This window comes from Hemitrygon akajei, chromosome 22 (assembly GCF_048418815.1).
Source record: "Hemitrygon akajei chromosome 22, sHemAka1.3, whole genome shotgun sequence".
Taxonomy (NCBI): domain Eukaryota; kingdom Metazoa; phylum Chordata; class Chondrichthyes; order Myliobatiformes; family Dasyatidae; genus Hemitrygon; species Hemitrygon akajei.
Genome location: NC_133145.1, coordinates 48,166,038 through 48,192,089, shown reverse-complemented (window position 1 = coordinate 48,192,089; position 26,052 = coordinate 48,166,038). Strand labels below are relative to the sequence as shown.

The 26,052-nt window shown below is 41.8% G+C and overlaps 2 protein-coding genes across 3 annotated transcripts in view; one reads left to right on the top strand and one right to left on the bottom strand.

The window, feature by feature from the left end:
• Positions 1 to 14,958, top strand: part of LOC140714718 (somatostatin receptor type 2-like) — a 139,195-nt gene extending 124,237 nt beyond the window's left edge. Inside the window, exon 4 of the transcript XR_012095980.1 lies at positions 14,887 to 14,958. The gene's annotated coding sequence lies outside the window, so the exon portion shown is untranslated. The remainder of the gene's footprint in view (positions 1 to 14,886) is intronic.
• The window catches only part of LOC140714717 (E3 ubiquitin-protein ligase rnf213-alpha-like), a 175,757-nt gene that overhangs the window by 90,820 nt on the left and 58,885 nt on the right, over positions 1 to 26,052 (bottom strand). For both annotated transcript variants that reach the window (XM_073026215.1, XM_073026217.1), the window contains exons 29-38: positions 23,000 to 23,158; positions 20,792 to 21,369; positions 18,656 to 18,815; positions 18,321 to 18,538; positions 17,930 to 18,076; positions 17,149 to 17,307; positions 12,095 to 13,523; positions 11,303 to 11,478; positions 8,232 to 8,387; positions 394 to 3,924 (exon numbers count right to left, since the gene is read on the bottom strand). In XM_073026215.1, the coding sequence (XP_072882316.1) occupies positions 394 to 3,924; positions 8,232 to 8,387; positions 11,303 to 11,478; positions 12,095 to 13,523; positions 17,149 to 17,307; positions 17,930 to 18,076; positions 18,321 to 18,538; positions 18,656 to 18,815; positions 20,792 to 21,369; positions 23,000 to 23,158 (6,713 nt within the window). The remainder of the gene's footprint in view (positions 1 to 393; positions 3,925 to 8,231; positions 8,388 to 11,302; positions 11,479 to 12,094; positions 13,524 to 17,148; positions 17,308 to 17,929; positions 18,077 to 18,320; positions 18,539 to 18,655; positions 18,816 to 20,791; positions 21,370 to 22,999; positions 23,159 to 26,052) is intronic.

Here is a 26,052-nt window from a genome sequence, read left to right as displayed (position 1 = left end):
ATTCCACCTCACTCCTTTTTCTCTCTTTCCATTTTGGCTCTCCTCCAACCCCTTCTCTTCTCCTCACCTGCCTATCAACTCCATCTGATGCCCCTCCTTCTCTTTTACCCAGCATCCACTCCCCTCTCCTATCAGATTCCTTCGTCTTCAACCCTTTACCTTTTCTCACCTACAAAGCACCCAGGTTCTCAATTCATCTCCCTCCCTCACCCACCTTCCTTCCCCTTCACTTGGCTTTACCTATCACCTGAAAGCTTTACAAAACTTTACAAAATCATCACCAGAAGTTATTTAAGGCCTCATAATTGTATTTCAGTTTGTTATGGCAAGTAAACTCACAAACTCAAGACAATACCAAAATATTTTAAAATATATAGACTTTGGCATTATTACCTCAACAAAACCATGCCGTTGTGCCCTCTTGTCAGTAAGATGTTGGTGAATGTAATCACTTAAAGATCTATGGTGTTGCTCAACAAAATATTCTTTCCACTGTTCCTTGACTTCGTGATCCCCAAGCTTTGAATGCTTCAGGCGAACCACGGCATCTGGGGTCACACAGTTGAGAAGGAGACATTTTGCTGATTTTAAAATGATTCGCTGATCGTCAGAAGTACCTTCATTTGACAGATGCGCAGTGTCGAGAACTTGCAGCAGGACACTAGCGCACGCATCAGCATGGAACCCAATGATCACCTCTGAAAGATTTAATTTGCCACACGCTCCATCACAATTCCGATTTATTGACACAAACTCCTCAATCCACGCCTCCAGCTGTTTGACAATACCCTTTTGCTGAAGGTTAAGTACAGTACTCATGTCTAGGCTGTGCTTTTCAAGTCTATTGATCAAAGGGATAGGGAACTGCTTGTAGACAACATCTTTGTCTTCAATTACAATTAGTCGGAACTTTCTATGCACTCTACACTTGACGCGATGTGTCCCTAAACCCAGGTCAACATACTGGTATTCCCCAAGGTTCACATAGTACTGGTTTAAAGCATCATAGAGGCTTTCATACAAATTCTTCAAATTTAGCAGTATTATAGTTCTTCCGATCTCCATGCAGATCTTCACACGATTTACATTTTGACAAATCTGGGTATATTCTTGATCTTTTGGGAAGCTGGACCCAAATATAATCTCAGGTTTGTCATCCAAGTCTTGAAAAACGTGCTGCAGTACAATCTGAAGGGCAATGTAGTTCTTCGTAAGGAGCAACAGGTAACGACACTCTCCATCAATGGAATCTGCTGTGATGTTTTGTTTCACCATCTTCAGTGTGTTTGTCTGAGGATTATGGTCTAAATCAGGGAGAAAATACTTGAGTGGATTGAACCCGTCTTTACCACTGAAATTTCGTAAAACAGCATTGACCAGTTGTTCTTCTGTTGGTTCATGCTTTGTTTTCTGAGCTTCGATGAACACCATTTTTATGAGGCTATAATAGTCACGAAGTCCAAAATACTGTCCACATTGTTTTCGACATATTTCTAAATATGCTTTGGCAAATCCAGGGAAGAGATGTTGCACTTTCTGTAGCAAAACATGGTCAGTTGAACATATTCCCTTGGCTGTTTCAATCAGCTCTTCCTTACATGGATCCAATCGGGACACAAAGATTCCACGGTTCATCTTGGCAGGATCCAAGGCCCAGTTGGAGATTCCAATGAAGCCTACTTTTTTGTGAGGGAGCGGATTGTCGTCATCGACGCAACCATCTTCCAACAGTGGGTGAAGGGTCTTTAACGGCATCTGCGGAGAGTCTTCGGCCAGGCCAATTTCATCTAGGACCACGACAGAGGCATATTCATTCAGGTTACGGCCCTGCTGAAAGCGTGCACATTGTTTGAAAGTATTGATGATGCCCTCAGGGGTTGAGTGAGGGCTGCACTGGAATGACACCATGTGAACTTGCTTCAGCTTTTTAAACAGCTCACAGTGAGCAGACTGACCCTGCATTGCATCCAGTACAACAGTCTTTGCCAGGGACTTTGAACTACCAGGTTTCCCAACAAGGAAAAGTGGGATTCTCAGTTCGATGCAAATGACCATTAAGAAAACGTTCTCTTTTAAGGCCTCATTTTTAGCAATTCTTTCTCTTGTTTTTATGTTTTTCAGTAAAAGGTTTTGACACCTGACAATTTCAGTTCCTATTTTCTCCGGTGCATTATAAGGTTCAGGGAAAATACTTCTTAGGACCTCTAAATATGTTTTTTTGTCCACTAATGAGGGATAGTAACAGACACTCACTGCCATTATCAGGGCCTGTAAGATGTTGGTATTTGGGTTTGGATAGGAAAGTAGTAATTCTCGGTGCTCATAAAACCACACCAAAACCTTCATGCATCGCTCCACGTCACGCAAACTGACAAAGCTGCATTCGTCTTCCTTTTGTCGCATGTAACGTTGTGAGCGGGCAAGGACCATTATTATGTCTTCCTTATGGAGAAATGGAAGTTTGTGGATTTGTATATATCTTTCCACTATCTGCTTTATGTAAGCCAACTCAGTTTTCTCACTCAGCTGGCCAAAGTCCCAAACCAATGGGATCATGCTTGGCGGTAGAGGCTGAACTCTGTATACCAGCTGCCTCAAAGGCACTTTTCCCAGTCTGTCTTCTGTCTCCTCTGCTTTGACTCGATATCCCAACCCAGCCATTTCCAGGCGCTTGATCATGTCTGCAGAATGCTTCCTGTAGGGATTGCAGGCTGCAATTATTTTTAAACCTGAATTGTGCTTCATTGGCTTGCCCTGAATGGTTTTATCACAGAGGACTTCTTTGATGGCGTGAATAGCCTCTGTGGTATTGGCTTCATCGAAGAACAACACCGTCTCCAAATTGTATTTCTGCTTATTCCAGATGGCAAGTTCCTCTGCTTCTGCAATTTTCACGTAGATTGTCTCTGCCGTTGTGCCTCCGTGAACCTTGACTAGTTTCATGTTGTCAGTTTGGCAACTGCCTTTCTGGAGGTCACAAAGAAACTTAATCAGTCTCGTTTTCCCACAGCCCGTCTCCCCCATGATAATGACTGGGATTTCGCACCTAAAGCGCATGTGGATGGCAAGCATCTTCATCATGTTGTCTTCTGTTAGTTCATAGGTCTCATCCGGATCTCTTGGCTCTGAAACACCAAGTACCAGGCAGAGTTTGCGGATTTTCTCGTTTCTGGGAAGAGCATCAAAATCCTCGTTAAATTTAATTCTCTGCAATTTGAGCCCTTCTTCAAGCTGTGAAGACATGACATTCCCTCTCAGAACCTTACCAGTGTGATGATCCACAGCATCACAGCCATTTTGATTGTTTTCTTTCAGGTGAAAGCCAAGGAAGGTCATGGAGAAGTGGTCGGCATTAAAAAATATGTACGGATGAGGGTGGCTTTCCCATCTTCTCCGGATTATGTATGGTAATAGATCTTCATCGGTTTGAGAGGCTGAAGCTGCAAGGCTCTCATCTGAAATGTTCAAGGAAGGTGTTGCAAAATCCCGTGCCATAAGAATCATGAACTCAATTATGAATTTCTTAAATCCTACCAGAGTGTCTTCAACAAAGGTGGGATTACAAAACATAGACTGTTCACAGTTCTTTAACTGAATATTCAGAAACCAAGAGAAGTTTCTCAATTCTGCCCAAGAGGGATCTTGTATCCCGCAGTATTGGAGAAATAAGGTTAGACATTCAGCCGGATGTCCTTCGATACTCCCTTTAACGTGGGTGAAACGATCAATGTTTCTGTTCACGCTGAACCGGTGGAGATATTGAAAGGGTCTCTGAATAGCTTCACTGGTAAACTCCTGCTCATCCATTAGTGGGTCCAAAATATTTAGTAATTCCCCTCTGCGCTTTTTCAGTTCAAGCTGCCGTACTTCTTTTGGTGATCTGCAGTGAATGGTTGGGAGAACGTTTAGAAGTCCCATGTTTACCTTCAGAAAAACAACAATGGAAAGAAAAAGAAACACAATAAGGTGTGAGTTTCTACCAATCAATGTTGCTGATATTATTCCTCACTAAGAGAAAAGCATTAGCATTCATCTGTGCAGCAAAATCGACAGAACAAGCAGCATAAGAATGGAAGGAAGGGTCCCTCTAAGCTATAATCCCTCTAAGCTGTGCACGTGTGCACGCGCACACACGTTTTCAGCCAGCACACAAAGGAAATTAATGTGCACACAAAAGGTTAGTTACCTAAAATAATGTAGTAATTAATAATTATACTTACTAAAAATAATCTTTTAGCTAACTGTTTCTGTTAACTAGTAAGTCTGTTTTTCAAATACCACAATACACGTCACTAATTTACGTCACCTCACTTTTCCCGTTCCGGTTTGTACAGCTGCATCACGGCGGCAGCCATGTTTGACGGACAGTGTTCATATCGTAAAGTTTACAAAGATCCGTATCAAATCCTGTAGATAGCTTACTAAGTTTTTATTGAAAAAAATATTCATTCACTATGTCCAATTCAAAAGAAGCGGAGGGCATGAAGTACAAAAGAACTGCAAATTTGTTTAAATTTGAATGGCTTTACAAAATAGTAGAAACTGTTACACTGAAAGCTCATGAGGTCATGAACGTTCACCTATGAGAAATATTTATGTATGATTCGGAAACTGGAGTTATTTGTTTGTATTGTTGTGATGCGAAAGTTGCTAGAGAATTTGCTAGCGGAAAGAAGTGGGATGATATTTGGAAACTTGACTTTTTGAAGCATCATTTGGCAAGTAAATTGCATTTGGATGGTGTACAAAAGCTCAGGCAACAGAACCCGTCATTACCCGTTACAAGAGTGCTACGCATGTTACGGTTGAGTGCAGATAAGCGAGAGCGAAAACTATCAAGCCCAAAAGAGATCAAAGTTCTTTTTGAAAGCTGAGGTATAAGAATGGTCAGTTTTTGATTTCTCCACAATTGCAGATTGTGACTTCACATTTGGTAATGAACAAGTTAATGCCTTATGTCTAAAATATCATGATTTTCTAGCTGAAAATACTGTAATAGTTAGACAGTTTAATTTCAAAGTTTCCGTGCAAGAAAAATTAAATCCAAACTGATTTCAAACTTTGTTCAAATGGTGGCATTTGTACTTCAAAATGAACAGTTTTGCGACCTTGCACAGTTGATGGACATTGGGGGAACTTTTCGTCCATCTAGTGCGGACTGTGAGCGAGGTTTTAGCCTAACGAATCAACTCAAAAACAAGCTGAGAAACCGTTTAGGTGAATGTCATTTGTTAATGAGAATCAAAAGCTATCAATTGGATGATAGTTCTATTAGTCTAGATAGAGTTTGCAAAGAATGGGTAAGTGCCAAAGACAGGAGAGAGAAAATATAACTGAATAACTTAAATATGTATGTTATCTTGTTGTTATTCTGTGCAGTTTTATGTCAAAGATTTTGTAAACCTACATAAACAGTGCCATGTGTGCATTCAATGCACACATACTTTTGTCACAGGAAAAAAATTTGCACAACGTAAGATTTTTGCGCACACTGACTACTAAAAATTAGAGGGAACATAGCTGACAAGGTATCTTCCTAAGAGCTTCAGAAAGACAGTGGGCAACAAGGATCTCCTCTTGAGCAGCAAACTGCCCAAGCTTCCTGGTTAGTTGCTCCCGATGCCCAGACTTATCTTGTGTGGGACTCTGGGATCAGTTTTCTACTGGGAAGCCTGCTTCCATCTGCCTGGCAAGTTAGCAGAGTGCAGAGTTTTCCCAAATCAAATTGACAAACCCCAGCTACAGAATGCTCTGATGCTCAGTTAAGTCATGCCTTTGGCTCCCTCCCCAATTTTTCCATTCCCCACTCTGGCTCCCCTCTTACCTCCTCTTTTGCTCACCTGCCTATCACCACCCTCCAGTGCCCCTCCTCCTTCCTTTTCTCCCATGGTACACACTCAAATCTCCTATCAGATTCCTTCTTCAGCAATTTATCTTTCACCTCTCACTTCATTTCCCCCTCCTCCTTCCACCTACCTTCACACTCACCTGGCGTGAAGCTTTGTAATTCTTCTGGTACCCCCACTTTCTTATTCTGGCTTCCTCCCTCTTCCTATCCACTCTTGATGAAGGGTCTCAATTGGAAATGTTGTTTATTTCTTTCCATTGATGCTGCCTGAGGGGCGGGTGAGGTCTGGGCCTGACGCCCCGCTCACCCAGGGAAAGTGCACGCGCAATACGCCGCCTCTCCTTTCCCGGTGTAGTGATCGCCGCGTGGTCACTGTCTGGCTTGCTAGGCAGGAGGCCACTGCAAATGGCCTCTCCTATACTACTGTGTCCGTAGCAACACCTTCTCTTTGGTGCCCCACTTTTTCCACCGAGCTTGCTATGTCATGGCGCAACCGAGTGTCTGGCGGTAATACTGGATGGGTGGGCTGGGCTCGTTAGCCTTGGTTGTCAGCCAGCCTAAGAGAAGGACAACTCTGACTCCAAACCCGGGCAGGTGGGACTCGTCAGCCTCATCAGGCCACCCACCTGGGAGAAGGACACTCCGACATAACTCCTATGACCCGAGGACCTCGTTGTCACCGCCCCAGCTTGCTAGGCTATGGCAGATGAACCCCGGGTGTAAAAGGTGGAGCCAGTACCGCGCACACTGCACCTCACTTAAAAAAAAAACATTGCGCAGGCCAAAGGACATGCCCACGTCTACCACCATCCTCCCTGACGCAGACGTGGGCAGCCTCCTTCCTAAATCTTTGTTCGTGAAGCCAAGTCATGATGATGCTGATGAGATGCTGCCTGACCTGCTGAGTTCCTCCAGCATTTTGTATGTGTTCTTTTGGCCTGAAAACTGTCAAAGCCTTTCTTTCCACACGCCAAGACCACAGGTTTACCTCGTGCTCTTCATCCTCCAGCCCTAACTTGACAGATATGAGAGACGCAAGAGAAGGCAGATGTTAGAATCTGGAACAAGAATCAAGATACTGGAGAAACTTAGTGGTTCAGGCAGCATTTGTGGAAGGAAGTGGATAGATGGCAAAGTAAGACACACAAAATGTTGGAGGAACTCAGCAGATCCGGCAGCATATGTGGAAATGAATAAACAGTTGAGGTTTCGGGCTGAGACTGTTCTTCAGGACTGGAAAGGAATGGGGAGGATGTCAGAATAAAACGGTGGGGGGAGGAGATGGAGCATAGCTAGAAGGCGATAGATGAAGACAGGTGGATAGGAAAGGACTGGAGAGGAAGGAATCTGATAAGGGAGGACAGTGGACCATAGGAGAAAGGGAAGGAGGAGAGGACCCAGTAGAGGTGATAGACAGGTGTGAAGATGTAAGGAGCCAGAATGGGGAACAGAAGGAGAGGTGGGGGTGGGGGAGGAGGGAATTTTTTACTACCAGAAGGAGAAATCAATAATCATGCCATCAGGTTGGAGGCTACCCTGATGGAATATAAGGTGTGCGCCTCCACCCTGAAGGGGGACTCTGTGGCACAGGAAGAGGTCATGGGCTGACATGCTGGAATGGAGTAGGAATTGGAATTAAAATGTTCGGCCACTGGGAAGTCTCGCATGTGGTGGGGGGGGGGGGGGTGCGGAGATGCTCGACAAAGTGGTCCTCCAATTTACCATGAGTCTCACCAACGTAGAGGTGGCTACATCAGGAGCACCAGGCACAATAGACAACCCTAGCGGATTGGCAGGTGAAGTGTTGCCTCACCTGGAAGGACTGCTTGGGGCTTGGAACGGAGGTGACTGGACAGGTGTAGCACTTTGACTGCTTGCAGGGTTAAGTGCCAGGAGGGAGATTAGCGGGGAGGGACAAATGGACAAGAGAATCCAGCCCTGCATAGAGGCAAATGACCACTGGTTGATCTTTCAGGTCGAGACCTTCATCTCAACCAGAGACATTGACTGTCCATTTCTTTTTAGAAATACTGCAGTTCACCTTTATGCTAATGACATGTATGATTGCTACACGGCTGGAACTTGGCACAAAACCCTACCGCCACCATTAGCACTCTTGAAGCAATAAATTGTCCCATTGCTCAGAGTGGAGAGAATGACACCATGTTGGTGCTGTGTGGACCCTGTAGAGAGGCAACTTATCACTGAGACAGACTCAAGACTGCAACCCGACTGTACAACCTGCATGGAAAGTATATTATTTGAGCATTCAGATACCTTCCCTGAACTTTATCAAATATCCTTTGCTTCAGAAACTTATCACACACAAGATCTAACAGATAATCACAAAACATTGCTTTGAAAGTAACATAGCACGAACCACCTGTTGAGTTTGCATTTTATTAAGGAGTCCACTGGCATTCAGATGTTCCACAACGTACAGATGAGAGGTGCTGCGCTTCCATATCCTTCCTTGACTGTTCTTCAGCAGACCCAACACCAGGATCTTGAAAAGGAATTCTTCCAGTCCTTTCCTTACCTTGCAAAAGCAGAAGAATCAGAAAGATTAACAAAAACTCTCCAATAACCCATACTTCAGATATGATTGACATTTACTTCAAAGACAGGACTGATTCTGTCCTCAGGTTTAAATGGGAACAGGTGCTTACAGACTTACCTGTCATCTAAACATCAAGTATATGGAGCTTTTCCCTCCACTTTAATAGAGGGGGAAATCACTCAAAAAAAAAAACATTTATAAGGAAATAGGAGCAGCAGGCGGTCAATTGTCATTTGAACCTGCTCCGATATTCATCAATGGCTGATCAGTGCCACATGACCTCCATTCCTTTATTGTCCAGAAGTCCATCAATCTATTTTCAGTCAATTCCAGGACTGAGCTTCCATAGCACCCCCCAGAACAGAGAATTGTAGAGATTTACCACCATCTGAGGGAAATGGTTTCTTTTCCTTAGTTAAAGAGGGCCTGACCCTTATTCTCAGGCTGATTCTAGACTTCTCAGCAAGTGGAAACCTTTCCCATTCACCTAGCCTGAGGAGCCTTCTAAAAATATTTTGGTTCAATCTCCTCTCCTCCAGATGAACTCAAGTCTTGTCTTCTCTATTTCTCACATGGCAAACTGACCATACTGGCAAGAAGTCTGATTGATCTTCACAGTACTCCCTCGATTACAAACTTATCCTCTATAAGGAGACCAAAACTGAACACGATACTCCAGGTGCTTTCTCACTCAGGTAATTGCAGTGGAAATTGGTAGATGATTGTAGATCTCCAAATTTAGGCTTTGGATATTGGGCTCTGCAATAATCTAGATAAAGGAAACCAGTTTGATTTTAAAAAAGGGGAGTCATTCTACTTGTCTGGCAGTCAACATATACGGACTATCTCAAATATTCCGAAGTGCTTAGCACAGGCATCCTCAAACAAACAAAAATTTAAAATTAGACAACAAGCAACAGAAAGCTGGAAGTAATGGGCAGGGATTGTAGAGGGGGTGACAGAAAGAGAAGGGAAAGTATAAGTGGTGTGATTGAAACAAGACTAACCATTTCAGAAATTACTAAATGATGCGGGATCGGTATCAGAATTAGACCAATACATTGATAATAATGTGCTGAGGAAGGTTTCTTGCAAATTTTTCAACTATATGGATTGAATTAAAGAAGTTGGAAAATAGAGGGTAACCGTGAGGAAGAAAAGCTTCTGGAAATTGCATTACATTTTTAGGGAAGAAAACTAACTGTTGAAAATAGCTCTGATTTCCTTCAGAAACACGGCACTGATTTTAACTGCTGAGACTTGGCGGAGACGCAACTGAGGAATATCCAATGATAAATCCAGTAATCGAAGACCTATCACCCCCTGCCATTCCATCACTGAATCCCCCATTATCAACATCTGCAGAGTTACCACTGACCCAAAGCCAAAGTAGAGTAGCTATATACATACACAAGGTGGCTACAAGAATAGTTCAGAGGCTAGGAATCCGTTGGCGCGCAACTCACCTCCTAACTCGCCTATCCACCATCTACTGGGTAAGGGTCAAATCAAGAGTGTGATGAAATACTCTCCACTAGTTTGGATAAATGCAGCTTCAACAGCACTTTAGTGGCTCAATGCCCGACTGGGTGGGCAGGCGACCCATCCAAAACCTTTCCCCCCAGTCTGCCACCAGCACACCTTCGTGGCAGCTTGTACCAGCTGCAAGGTGCACTGCAGTAGCTCACCAAGACTCCCGGACAGCACTTCCCAAACTCATGACGTCTCCCAGTCAGAAAGACAAGGTAGCAAACGCATGGGGAATACCACCGCCTGGACTTGCCCTTCAGCCACACACCACCTTGATGTGGAAATGTATCGCCATTCCTTCTCCATCATTGGGTCAAAACAGAACCTGGAACACAACCGCACAGTATAGGCCCTTCGATCCACAATGATCTGCTGACTTCTTCACCTACTCTAAGATCAATCTAACCCTTCTCTCCCACATAGCCCTCCAGTTTTCTATCATTCATGTGCCTATCTAAAGTTTTCTTGACTACCCCTACATCTACCACCACCCTTGGCAGGATATCCCCTGCACCTACCACTCTGTGTAAAAAAAAACCCTCTGACATCCAGTCCTATACTTTCCTCCAATCAGCTTAAAGTAACACCCTTAAAATGAACCACTTTTGCCTTGGGTAAAAGTCTCTGGCTATCCACTCTTGTCATCTTGAATCATCTTGAACACCTCTGTCAAGTCACTGCTCATCCTCCTTAGCTCCAGAGAGAAAAACCCTAGCACATTCAACCTATCCTCATAAGGCATGCTCCCTAATCCAGGCAGTTTCCTGGTAAATCTCCTCTACATCCTCTCCAAAGCTTTCACATCCTTCCTATAATGAGGAAACCAGAACTGAACATAATATTCTAAGTGTGGTCTAGCTAGGGTTCTATACAGCTGCAACATTATCTCATGGCTCTCAAACTCAATATCCCAACTAATGAAGACCAACAGACAACAGCCCCAAACAATGTTCTTAAAATCCTGAAACTTTCTCCCAAATAGCATTGTGGGTAAACCCACACCTCAAGGAGTCTAGAGGTTCAAGAAGGGAGACCACCATCACTGTGTCAAGGGCAACTACAGATGGGTAATTAAATACTGGCCCAGCTTACGAAACCAACATCCACTGAATGAATAGTAAAATAAAATCTTAAAATAGTTGCACTCTCTGAACCTGCTTCTTTCCTGCCAAATTCTGATTTTAAGGTGATTTTCTGAGCAGAATCTCCTTGGGAACCATGTGGGATTCCACATATTTAAGTGACTCAAAGCCTCTATGTTCATTTTTTGTGGGTGCGGCAGGTGGACAATTGTGCCTTCATACTACTTTGCACCTTCCCAATCTCCCAATAACACAAGGCTATGAAATCTGATGATCCCTTACAGGTGCTACATCAATGTGGAATATTAATGGCTGCCGAAGATCACAAGCATGCGTTGAATCCTGCAGCTTCTGAACGATCTGGTTCTCATTAATCACAGGCTCAATTAACCGGATTCTCTTCAGAGCATCACCCAGCGGCAGCTTTTCATGCAGTCGGTCAACATAAAGAGATTTTCCTATTTGGGAAGGAAATATCAAAATCATTATAAAGCTTACATTTAGTTTTGGTAGAGCTTTAAATCTGTCTGAAAGCAGATTGCTGATTATGTTCCCAGTATTATTTTTTTATTTGCACAATTTGTCTTCTGTTGCACATTGCTTGTTTAGGAGTCTTTGATTCTGTATAGTTTGTCATTAACTATATTGTTTTTCTTCGTTTTCCTGTAAACAACTGCAGGAAAGATTACCAGGCCTTTCTTCTGCACAGATACTGCTGCCACCCAGGTTGGCACCCGGCTGGGTTTGAACTCTGGACCATATGCCTCGAAGTCCAGTGCTGATGCCACTACACCACCAGCCGGCCCCTGGTATATACATTTTACTTCAAACTTTTCATCCTACGTCAAGATAAGCCATGCATCTGGTTTAAGAGAAGCTGGATGTTATATTAAATAAGCAGAGTGGAATGTAAGAGGAAATGCACTTCCACCTTTGTTGCTAATGGCTACATCTTCAATGTCCATCCACTCCCCAGATTTTAGTCTATCACCTCCCCTCTTCTCTGGTTCCTATATCCTCCCAACAATTGTTCCAGGCACCCCCGAATTCCCGATCGTAATGTAAATGACTTACCCACTCCAGGTCTTTTTGAGGAAATAATTCTGACAGAAAGACGATCATGGAATACTTGAGCTGCAGAGATCTGCCATCGATGGACAGTGAAATGCTTTAGCAAGTAGCTTTGAATGGCTTCTGTTTTAATATTCAGCCCTATGGGAACCTTGTATTGGCGGAGATAGGACGGGATGTAACAGTGCTGGCGTTTAGCATCAATGATTACCACAAGCTGATATTCTGGGTTACAGTGATGCATCAGTTCCTCACAGAGCTCTCCAAACCTGACACTCGTTTCATAATTCAGACAATCGGCATGTATTAAAGAGTAGATTTTCTGTTCCAGAGATCCTCTGCTCAAAGCTCTCCGCAGAAACAGTTCCACTTCCTCGCAGGTCGTCTCCTCGGAGCACAGAAGTACTTCGTCATAGGTTGGCAGCGGCTGCTCTTCATTTTGCATGTAGATGCACAAAGCGGCTGTAAGGACCTCAGGCTGAGGGCAGACTATCAGATTAGGCCTCCCCTGATGCAAGGAAGGAGGAAGGTGCCTTTTCACAGCCTTCACATTCAGAGCGGAGAGTCGGCTGAGCAGTTCTCCAAAACTAATTATATCTAAATGGTTAATTAAGAAAGCAGTCATGTTTTCCATAAACTTGCTCCAAAGGGCAGCAATTGCTGTAGGCAGGCTTGCATCTTCTGGCTGGTCAGGTGTCTTCGAAAGACCAGCATCATGTCCTTCCTCACGTAACAGCTCAGCAGCTTCGATATCATCCGAGCACTGCAATTCAGCAGGCTCATCATGCCAAGGAAAACTGTTCTCAGGACCCTCGTGGTCTCTCTGAATGAATGCTCTTGGTGGACTCTGTTCTTGTGGGCTTGCATTAGCCAGAGTGGAGTCTTCGAAGCTCTCATCAACCTCCTCACTCTCATCAACCTCCTCACTCTCATCAACCTCCTCACACCCATCAACTTCCTGCAGGGTGTCAATTTCCTCCTCATCTTCGGAATTCTCACTCGATAGATATGCCTGAAGCACCACGCTCCTGATTTCCCTGGCAGTGCAGTGAGGTTTAATAAAGGACAACATAGTAATCACCTGCTCAGATAACGGCTCCCCAGCGGCAAAGCGCCCCAGTTCCGAGCACAGATACACTATCTGTTCCGCTGTATAGTAATTCAGGTGGTAAAATTTTGCACGTTTCTTCTCCATATACTCACACCAATCCTGAAGGCACGCCTCCAGTTCTCTGCACAATATTTGGAGCTTTTCACAGACATCTCCTCTTATTCTCAGGCATTCAACATGTTTGGTGTTGAAATTCATTGTCAAACAGACATTGCTTTCTTTACTACAGTATACTTCTGCTGTCCAGTTTCTGTAGAGCATGTTTCCAGACGAGTACAATTCAATAAATGCTTTTCCAAGCCTTTGCACGTTGTTGAAATTCTACCAAAATTAAAAAAGTAAAGTCTTAGCTAAATGTTAAAGCAAATAATGTTTAATTTATCGATTGTAATACCATGTACATTTACACTTGTAATAGGCTAATTAAATACTGCAGATATTTTCAGATGCAAAATAGAAAAGACACACTAGCAACGTCATATGAAGTCATGTTAAAGTGAAGAGTTCCACTGGGGCATATTGTGATGGTACAGTCATTTCATAAGACCCACTCTACCCTAATTGAGGACTGCTAAAGGGTATCAGCCCAAAATGTCGACTACTCTTTTCCACAGATGCTGCCTGGCCTGCTGAGTTCCTCCAGCATTTTATGTGTGTTGAGGACCGCTTACTACTTATGACATAAAGAGGCCATCTGGACCTATGCGAATATGCCAACTTCCACGAGAACAATTCCATCAGTTCTATTGACTCTTCTTTATTTTTATGTGGCCCTGAAAGTTATCCTCTCTCCTCTTCTTCGATTCTTCCTATTTATCAATACTAAAGGGAGAGTTTCCAGTCATGAGCTAACCTACCAGCATATCTGCAGGACGCAGAAGGAAAGCTGGAGTTTGGGACCTTAGGGCTACCTAAGTAAACGGGGGTTCAATCCTGATCTGAGGAACTGTCAAGGGATAATATAAAAACAACTCACAGACAGTCCCTCAGATTAGGACTGAAAACCCAGTCCTTAGGTAGCCCGAAGTGTGATGCTGCATCCCACCCTCTGAAGCATTACCAATGTAGTTACAGAGAATGACACTCTCCCATCTCCCAACCAGACATGAATGAAAGCATTCTCCATTTCATACCCTTATTATATGTCCTTAGAAATATCAGATGCTTGTAAACTATTATAAGTCATTAATTTGGTCTTGGATCCACCAGCCAAACCTGATTTCTTGAAATAATTATACAGTAATGATGGATGCCTCATAAAAGCAGCAACCATCATTCAGGACCCCCAAAACACAGGACATTCCCTTTTCTCATTATTACCATCAGGAAGGAGGGACAAGAGCCAGAAGACACACACTCTAAGATTTAGAAACAGCTTCTTCCCCTCTGCCATCAGACTTCTGAAATATCAATAATATCAATAGCCATGAACACTACCTCAGTATTTTTTGCTCTCTTTTTAAACTACTTCTTTCAGCTTACTATTCTGAATAATAGTGAAGGTAAAACTATTCAGCTATCATGCCGGTGAGTGTAAAGTAGCTGAATTTTTACATTGAAAGCTTGTTTGTTTTCAATTTTCACATTGAAAGCTTCAGGAGAGGTGGAGCGAAGTTATGATGGCACTAATGGTGACTCCTTTGCTCTATTTCTATCTTTGATATCTCTTTTTTTCCTTTTCAAGGTTCTTCTGAAGACCCTGAGCTGGAGTGACACTCTGACTTTGGCTGTTTGCGGGAATGGGACCTGCTCTCAGGGCCTCACGACCGGCCGCTGTTTGATGTCCCAAGGACGCGGCCAGTAAGACAGGGTGCCGGATTTTCATGGCTCTGGAGGCGGGTTGATTCTAGGCCGGTGCCCCTGACTGAAGCGTGGCGGGAGAACACGGAACATCGGGAGCAGCGGGTTAGCTGCCGGGGGTTGTGTGTTCAGAGAGCTGCACCTTTCTGGGGCCGATTCTCTGGGCGCAAAGCTCAGAGAAAGCAAGGCAACGGACTTTTAACATTGTAAATCAGCAAGTTGCTTGTTACGTCTCCCCTCTCGCTGTGAAACGGGGACACCTCTTTTTCCCCTATTAGGGAGAGACAGAGAGCCTGTAGTATGTCGAATTACCGGGTGAACGGGCAGTCTGTGTTTTTATTGATGCTTTGCTGTACACTTGAGTGCTCGGTGGAGGGCGCTGATGCTTTTTTTGCTGGAGGGGGTGGTGGGGGTGTTGTTGACTTACTGCTGCTTGTGCGTGGGAGGGGAGAGCTGGGGGGGTTTTGGGGTTCTGATGTTTAACTTTCATTCATTCTTTGGGGCACTCTTCTGTTTTCGTGGATATTTGAGAAGAAAAAGAATTTCAGGATGTATACTGTATACATTTCTCTGACAATAAATGTACGTATTGAAACCTATTGATGACTGATACATGTTGTGGAGCTGGTTTTCTAGTTCTGCACCTTGGTATTTATGAGAATCTACAGGTAGTCAACACAAGTAAACAGAAAAATCAAATTAATTCCCTTAATTAGGGTAACACACAAAATGCTTGAGGAAGCCAGCAGGTTAGGCGTTGTCAATGGAAAGGAATGAAGAATCGACATTTCGGTCTGAGATACTTCACCAAAACTCAATCCCTTATTAGGATAACTGAGTCTGTTTTTTCTGCCTTCAATATATCTGCGTCTCCCAAGAAAAGAATAGGGGCGACTTAAAATGGTGGAAATACATTGCATCGAGTTCCAGTAAGATGGCAGTATGTTTACACGCAGCGGGTCTCAGGGACAAACCAAAGGTGCACTATTCTTGACTAAGTGTGTTTTTATACATAGTAAGGCTATCCTTGACTCCAATGACTACTTGTATAGCATATCCACCGCATCAGTGAGCTGCTCACTGTTCAAAGTAGTTGGCTGGGGTGCTGTAAGAGCCAGTCAGCAGTTCAGAGAAAGCGAGTCGACCTGTCGGGCTGGGGAGGTCAAATCGGGCCGTCACGCCTCGGTATCCAAGTTGGGCCATTGGGCCTGGGGATTCGAGTTGGGCCGTCGGGCCTAGGGGTTTGTGTAGGGACATCAGGCCTGTTGGTTTGTGTTAGGCCGTCAGGCCTGGGGTTTTGTGTCAGGGCATTGGGCTGCAGGAGAAACTGGATTGGGTTTGGAAAAGCAGACCTGCTACTCAAAGGCATTGGAGCTGGTGCCTTCAAATTGACACAAAGGCAGTGTGCAGTGAAACCCTGATGGTCTTGGACCTTATATTTTTGCGGTCGCAAGACCCTGTTGGATATTGATTGCCCCCGGCCTGCTTCCCTTGTGTGGTGATGAGACAGGCGGCAAGGCAGCAGTGTCGTCTCGGTTGTGGTGGGAACTAGGCCTCAATCCTCAGCCTTGCATTGTAGCATGTGGTGTCTGGGCTCCGTTGGAGGTTAGCCCCTCTTGTCTGTGCTGCCCTCCAGTGTAGGATCAGTGGAATTACATGCTGGCTTGCAAGGAACCATCAATTTGCGGGGCTTGTCACTCAGGGACTTCGACTGAAAATGTGTTTTCTTATGTGGTTATGTTCTTTTTTCCCCTTTCTCATTATTTTGAATGTGTGGTGTATTTTGGCACCAGAGTAACGAAGTCTCATTCGGCTGTATCCATGTATGGTTTGAATGACAATTAAACTTGATTTGATTCGATTTTTTCATGTGGTATAATATGCATAATTTGAATAGTTAAAAACAGTGTTTGTCTCAATTAAATACCTCAGGATTTGAAGTAAAGATGGAAGCTCAGTGATTTTACAAGGTATTTTACCTAAGGTATCTTATCCTGAAAAAGTGTCTTGGCTTAAAACGTCAACTGCTTTCCGTAGATGCTGCCTGACCTGCTGAGCTCCTCTAGCATTTTGCGTGTGTCGCCCTGGATTTCCAGTGCCTGCAGACTTTCTCATGTTAATTATTTTAACCAAGAGTTATTCTTACCTCCATGAACCTGGCCACTTCCTCTTTGCCACTTGCCCTTTTCCCTGACATCAGCATTAATTTGTTTTGCAACTCTATGAGTTCTTCCAGTGAATATATCTTCCTCTCCTTTGTGCTCTCGTCATAAAGATGAAGGTGAAGCACATCTCCTAGTGAGAGCTGAACAAGGCAATAAAAAAAATTAAACAAGATGCCTTCAATTTCAATGTTAAGAGCTACAAACAGTCCACTGAAAGTAAATTAGCAGTAAATAACCTCCTAGTTCTATTCGAAGAGTTGTGAGGTTTTACAAATTTAAGCACATGATATTCATCTCCAAAAGACAACAAGGATATTTACACAGATCCAAAGATTGGGCAGTGGTGGGGAAGGGGTGGTTATCAAATTGGTCAAGATTAGACTTAAAGCACAAATTGAGGCAAAGGAAGCATCTACCTCACATTTGGCCTGTAGTATCATTAATCTGAGGGTCCTCCATATAATAAATAGAAGTTCTATTCCTAGTATTGTCCTAGTTCACCGAACCCACTGTCGCCAGGATCACAAAGCACAACCTCATCCAGAACCACTCTTGCTCTCATTACAGAACTACTTAACCCAGCCTGATCTAGGACAACCTCATCAGGCATTACTTAGCCCAGACTCACCAAGGACAAACTAATGCAAATCATGACAACGACCTGGGCCAACCCAGGATCACCTAATCTTTCAAGATGAGAAAGCTGAAAAGTACCTCATCAGCATCATTGGTTTAACTAGCTGACTGTAACAGCGCAAGTACCTTTCCCTTGTGCCGTTGTTCAATATTGCCCACTGCGTAAACTCCTTTGTTGTTGATGGCAGCTGCAAGAGATAGGGAGGATGTTTCAACTGATCCATGACATTCCTTCAGGGTCTTCAGCCATTCCAAATAACGAGCTGAATCTCTCTGTAGGAGCAAAATAAAAACTGCAGCTCATAATGTCATTCATACCTGGGCTGAAATATTAAGCTTGCTCTCTCATCTGCAGCCGTTTCCTGAACTGTTCAGCAAATTCTGATTTATTTTAGGCTTATGTAAGCATCTGTGGCATTTTGATGATCTTTTTGTTAGATTTGGGCAAAACAAGGGTTGAAACTTTAAACTCTCTGACTTCGAAAGGGCCAGAATTAAAACACTTTAAGGCCATTACCAGTTTCTCTGGAAGCCGTGGATCACTTTTCAGAGCTTTCTGGATTTTGTCCACTGAAGTCATTAACTCCTGAAAACTTATTTTCTGTTGCAATCCATAAATGAAAGATGAATAGCCCATGATGGCATCGTGGAAGCAGGCAACACGATCAACCTCCATGTCATTTTCCCCAGCTGATATGGACGCCAAGTCCACAAACACTTTAACTTCCCTTAAATCTGGGGAGATGGAGATGGGAAACAGTAATAAATTAGAAATGCACAAAAAAATTTCATCCAGCAAATTCAGCAAAAATTTAAAAGAAATCCAAAAATTAAAGCGCTATCTTTACTTACTTGTCAAAGCTTCTTTTACCCACTTTATAAAAGGCTGCCTGAGAATAAATTCATCTAAGCACTCTATGCATTTTGCATTAATTTTCACTAGAAGGTCTTTAGTCTTAATTAGGTCATTGTCAACATAACTTAATGGTTGCGTCTTGAAGGATGTTTCATTCTGAACAAAAAAGAAACAATTCTTGATGTGAGTAAATGGATAAAAAGTTTCACGGCAAAATGACATTAGCAAATTATACCCTTGATGAGCTTAGTAATAATTTGATCTTGTAAGTAAATGATTAAAACTGAAGAACAGAACCATGTATTTACTTCCGCTAATCCTCTTCATCACTATCATTAGACGGCTTGGTATATTTTCTTTTACTGCGCATTTATCCTAACATTATTCCCTCATCCAAGTCTTCCTCATTTGACATCGAAGTGTTTCTGAAAATATTCTAGAGTTTTCACTTAGACTATGATCTGAATTTTATTGCTATTGCTACAAGCGTTTGTCATCATAAATTACTTCTACCCAGCTCATAAATGTTGACCATGATAATTTGATGAACCATTACTATATTTTTATAATGCACAATTTTACAATGAACCCATGAACGCTACCTCACTACTTTTTTATTTCTATTTTTGCGGCAGCAGTACAATGCAATACACAATGATAGAAAAACAAACATGAAATACAGCAAGCATTATAATACTTACGGTAATTCATGGTCTTCTTTTTCTATCATCGTGTATTGCATTGTACTGCTGCCACAAAGACAACATATTTCATGACATACGCTGGTGATATCAAACCTGATTCTGATTGACCATGAAGGTAGATGAGGGTAGCCAGAAGGGCAAGTGAGAAAGGGCAAGGGATGTAGTTTACATAGACTTTAGCAAGGCCTTTGACTGAAAACCTCATGGCAGGTTATTCTGGAGGGTTGATAGCAGATTGGACTCACAGTTGGCTCAATGGTAGGAAGCAAAGAGGTGTTTCTCAGATTGAAACCCCATGTCTAGTGGTGTGCTATAGGTGTCGGAACTGGGACCATTGTTGTTCATTATTTATATAAATAATTTCAATGAGAATGTATAAGGTGTACTGAATAAGTTTGCAAGTGATACTAAAATAAATGGTGTGGAAAGTTATAACAATTACAAGGGGATCTTGATCATCTAGGCATTGGGGCTGAGGATTGGCAAATGGCTTTCAAGACAGGTAGATGTGAGGTACTGCATTCTGGGAGATCAAACTGGGGTAGGACTCATCCAGTGAGTGGCAAGGTCCTGCAGACTATTATGGACAGAAGGACCAAGGAATTCAAGTGCACAGTTCACTGAAAGCAGTGTTACAGTTAGATAGGACGGTGAAGAAGGAATTTGCCATGTTTGCTTTCATCAGTCAGGGCACTGAGCATAGGAGTCGGGAAGTTATAGTGCAGTTATCCAAGATGTAAGTGAGGCCACATTTGGAGAATTGTGTAGAGATCTGGTCACCTTGTTAAAGGAAATATGTTATTAAACTGGAAAGGATGGAGGAAAAAAATCACCAAGATGTTGCCTGGACTTGGCAGGCCTGAGTTACAAGGAGAAGTTGAGCAGACTAGGATTTTATTCTCTGGAACGTAGAGATTGAGGCTAACCTGACAGAAATACATAATACCTAGAAGGCATAGACAGCAACAGGTTTAATATCACTGGCATATGTTGTGAAAATTAACAGGGGGAAAGCACAATCTTTTTCTCAGGGAGGGGGCGCTGAAAGCAAGAGGCCATGTTTAAAATCAGAGGAAATAGATTTAAAGGGGCCATCAGAGACAACTTCTTCAAGAAAAAGGAAGGATGGTGGGTATTTAGAATTAGCCATCAGAAATAATGTTTGAAGCAAGCGCATTAGGAACAGCTGAAAATCAACAGATAAATCCATGAATAGGAAAGGTTTGGTTGGCCTTGGACCAAATGTAGGTTAATGGACCACACGCTGGACAACACAGCTGGCATGAACAAGTTGGGCCGAAAAGCCTGTTTCCCTTCTGCATGACCTGGTGACCACTACTGCACAATGAAACATCACACATCCAAAATTAAAGTCAATATTATTGTTCCATGTACTAATTCACAAAATCATAAAACCTATATACTTACTAATTTTGCCAAGTTCTGAATATTTCTAAAGTCACCCAACAGCTCTAACTCCTTCACCAACTCCTGAATCACACGGGCAGAATCAGCAGCTAAGTGAAGTTCATAATACTGTCTGATCTGACGAAGCCTTTCCTTGGGCAAGTCTGCCCCTTTCACTGCTTTGAACATTACGGTTAATTCTTTCGTTATCTCTTCAGTATTGTCTCTCAAATCATAGAACATCCAGTCCACCTTCTGGAATGTTATGGTACCATCTTCAATATTCTCACACAGGTGTTCATACTCAGTCCAGCAAAGGTCCCAGACACTGCAGCAGAGGTCTTCCAAGGTTTCTTCATCATATTTGGACATCTCTGCAGCTTCATTCCAGCAGTTTAAAAGAACAATGCTGTCTGCTGTCTCCTGCATTTGAAATGCCATCGCTTTGATGTCTCTGCTCAAGTTAAAGTACTTAACATCAGGAGGAGGCCGATCCTTGGACTGTGCATTTGTCCACCTATTGATGCTGACCAGTTCATTCAGCGGCTGGTGTTGGATATTGGTCCTGTAACTTTCTTCCAGCGATGGTAGGTCAGTGACTATAAAAGCAATCAAGGAAAGATATTTCTTCATATCAAGTATGCAACGACTTAAAGCACATTAAAAATATTTAGATCTATTAAAATCAATGCCACTAAGATACGTTTCAATTCAGGCATGAGAACTGTAAACTTACAATCAAATGGATATATCATAAAGAGAAACACAATAGAGTACAAATAAAGTTTTAAAAAATGAAGCAAAAAGCAGCATCTGTGGAAGTAAAGGGATGGTCACCATGAGATTGACTCCCTGCATTTATATACAGCCATAACAAAAGATGGCTCGTTAACTTAAAGAGATTTTAACAGAAAAGGTGATTTTATTTATGTAGGATATTTCAATTTACAACTTTTCCATAGGGTTAATATAGTCAATACCCAGCAGGTTTCCTTCTGAAATCATTACAAAATCATGAATAACTTGATTTGTTCAAATCTGCACTGAGGCAGAAAATGTTTCTGAACAAATTCTTGCCCATTGAACTGCGACTTGAAGAAAAATGTCAATCCTGCTGTTGGATCAGTTACTGTACCTTGCAGTCATTTAAATGCTATTACAATATTGGTCATAGGACAAAGAAGATGGAACAGGACAGCACAGGAACAGGCCCTTCAGCCCACAAAGCTGTGCTGTAATATTTAAATTAGTAATATAATGTCCAATTAATCTAACCCCTTCCAAACAAAATTCATTTAACAGCTCCATGTTCAACTTATTGACTCATAATTATTGTTCTATTCGGAACATGAGCCACAGCTGGAAAAGTAGATCCTCTGACGAACAATGGACTGTGCGGTGCCGAACTTTAACTATTGCTACCTTTGTTAGTCATTGCAATGTGAGAAACTAAACCAAAGAGTGAATCAAAATCTTACAACTGTAAGAGCACATGACAACAAATCAAAGAATGAAAAGGCCCAGGTGGAGAAAAAGAGGAGTATTGCAAGATTAGGAAGGAGGAACTGAAAGGTTATATTAGAATGGAAGTATTTGACATTCATATTGATTATTTGTTGAGGTAAATTATTAGAATAGCCTGTACATTGGTATTTCCTTCATTACTTCATAACAGTATCTATTTCTACCAGAGTTTGTAATACCTGAAAAATTGCAAAAGGTATTTTATTTATTTTTAAAGATACAGCACATTAATAAACCCCTTCAGCCCAATTACATCCACGTGATGAACTAACCTACTAGCCCATATGTCACTAGGCTGTGGGAGGAAACCAGAGCACCTAGAGAAAACACACACGTTCACAGGGAGAAGATACATACAAACTTCTCACAGACAGAAGCACTAATTGAACCCGGGTCAATGGCACTGCCCCTTTCATTTTTCCTCCTTCAATTTTCCGATTGTGCCCAATAGTTCTGACACTATTAAGTTAAAAAAAAAACCCTGCCAGTTTAAGTCTTGATCTTAGAGGCATGTGCAAAAAGTTGAAGCCATTGTTTTTTGGAGGGATAGGTGCATACTTCCTTGATGTTATGAAGCCAATGTGGACATAGCCTAAAGACTTATCATTGAGAGGACTACAGCCCCGTCTATCTCTCCTTTGACAAATTTGATACATATATAATACATGCAGCATCTTCTGAAAGGGAAGTTTAATAAGTACTTACCTGTAATGATTTCACAAATTTTGTTAATCATATTTATCAGAGTCCCAATGGCCTTCTTCTCATTCTGAAAGGCTTTAAGTTCTTCTTCTCTAGCTGACAACAGAGGTTCAATAGGAACCTGAAAGAAATTCTTACCCCGATGCACTGGATTTTTCCGTTCTGTAAATCAAGCACATGTCATCAGTTTTTCTTTACAGTACAATTCAGACACCTTCCACAAAAGCCACTGGAACGGGGCAAGAAAATGTACACTTAATGGCACTTCATTAGGGATCTCCTGCACCTAAAAAAATGGTCACTGAGTTTATGTTTGTGGTCTCCTTCTGCTGAACACCATCCACTTCAAGGTTTGACATGTCACGCATTCAGAGATGATCTTCTACACAGCACTGTTAAAACACTGTTATATGAGTTACTGTCGCCTTCCTGTCAGTTTGAACAGGTCTGGCTATTCTCCTCTGACCTCTCTCATTAACAAGGCATTTTTGCCCACAGAAATGACACTCAATGGTGTTTTTCTCACCACTCTCTGTAAACTCTAGACTGTAGAGTCTAGTGATTGTTGTGTATGAAAATCGAAGGAGATCAGCATTTCCTGAGATACTCAAACCCCCACATCTGGTCAAAGTCACTTAGATCACAATTCTTCTCCATTCTGATGTTTGGTCTGAACAACACCCAACCCTTTTGAAGATGTTTGCATACTTTTATGCATTGAGTTGCTGCCACATGATTGGCTGATTAGATATTTGATTTATACAGCAGGTGTACAGGTGTACCTAATAAAGTCACCACTGTGTATATTGAGCAACCACACTGCTGCATGCACACACACACACACACACACACACACACACACACACACACACACACACACACACACACACACACACACACACACACACACGTTCTGAAGACTATGATAAGTTTTGGGATGCAACAAACTTAGAACAGAGCTTAGGCCACCATTCACTGAATTAAGATTCTGACTTCCCACCTTTATGTGGCAACTTTGAACAAACATGTTGAAGCCACGTCTCTTAGTTTTAAAGACACACAGCAAGAAGAACCTCAGCTTCTGCTATCCAGCAACTGTTGAGCAGAATACCAGTTAACATTGAATAGCTCCTCTCTATTGTATGTGGACTGCAATCAATATAAGTACTCAGGTCATGTCCACCTGAGTCAGCTATATAAAAATGAGTCTTCTCCGCTCCAATAGCACCCCAAGGCATTTCTAGCAGTCTTCAGCTGAGATTACTGTAAAAGGGACTTCAATAAGTGATACCTATCTATAACTAAGTGACAAGTCAATAAACTGCAGAGCATGGATGAAGAAAGTTAGTTTTGCCAAACCTAAGATTTTACTATTGGGCAGTTAATATTCGATATTTAATATTTTGGACACAAGAATCGATTATAGCACCTTGCCCACAATGGGTAAATTTGGAATGTGAATCTGTACAAGACTTCTCATTCTTTTCTATTTTAGGATCTTCGGTTCCTTTTGCTTTATCTAAATTGAATAAACAAATAACCAATCCTATAGTTAGACATACATTACGAATATGGTTTCAATTTCGTAAATTCTTCGGCTTGAATAAGTTTATCTCATCAAGCCCTATTATATCTAACTTTTTTTTCAGCCCTCTTTTATGGATCAAGCCTTTGTATTATGGAAAACAAAAGGTATAACATGTTTTCGTGATCTATTTTTAGATAACAGTTTTATGTCCTTTGAACAGCTATCCAATAAATATAATTTGCCTAAAACTCATTTTTTTAGATACTTGCAAGTTAGAAATTTCTTGAATAATATGTTACAGTTCTGAATCCTTGCCAGAAGGGTTTAGTAGCCATCATTTATAATATGATCATGAAAATACAGCCAAGAGTATCAGAAAAAATTAAGAAGGAATGGGAAAAAGAACTTCACTGTCTTATACCCACTGAGCAGTGGGAGAAAATTTTACAATTAGTCAATTCTTCTTCTACTTGTGCTAAACATGCCCTAATACAATTTAAGGTTGTACATAGGGCTCACATGACCAAGGATAAACTTGCTCGATTTTATTCTCATGTTAATCCAACCTGCGACAGATGTCATTCTGAAGTCGCTTCATTGACCCACATGTTTTGGTCTTGCCCCTGTTTGCAAAATTATTGGGAAGATATTTTTGGTATTATTTCAACAGTTCTGAATATCAAATTGCAACCGCATCCTATTACTGCAATTTTTGGTTTACCAATGGTGGATAATAGTTGTTTATCCCCCTCAGCCTGGCAGATGATTGCATCTGTTACATTAATGGCTAGAAGATCTATCCTATTGAACTGGAAAGAAATTAATCCTCCAACTATATTTCAGTGGTTTTCTCAAACTATCTCTTGTTTGAGCTTAGAAAAAATTAGAAGTGTTGTCTTTGACCCTTCAGTTAAATTTGAAGAAACTTGGGAGACATTTATTCAACATTTTCATATGAGCTAAACTGACTTTTCCTAAACCTTACTTTTATTATCCTTAATTATTTGGACGGAGGTGCGGAGTTATTGACACTACTGTGTATATTTGACATAATGCAATGGCCCCAGTTGGTTAGGTTTTTTTTTCTTTTTGGGGGGGTTTCTTATTTACTCCATTTTGTGTAACTACTATGAGTTTGAGAGGTTATTATATATGGATTATCATCTATTTGTATTTATACCTTAACCTATTAATTATGTACTCTCAAGCTCTTTGTATTCATGTTTCATTTATGTTTGTTTAAAATTAATAAAAAGATTTAAAAGAAAGACAAGTTAGTCTGCCACATTTTCTGCATGTGATCTTTCCATCACCTTCTCTATATTACAGCCAGGCAAATACACAGTTTTGAAAGCCGTACAGCGTACCGACTGCTTGCCGTAAGGACTAATTTCTCGGATTTGCGCCTTAACATGGTATTAAGTTTGGGGAGATTTGATGGACACTTATAAAATTATGATGAGTATATATAGGATAAATGCAAGCAGACTTCTTCCACAGATGTTGAGTGAAACTAGAATTAGAGGTC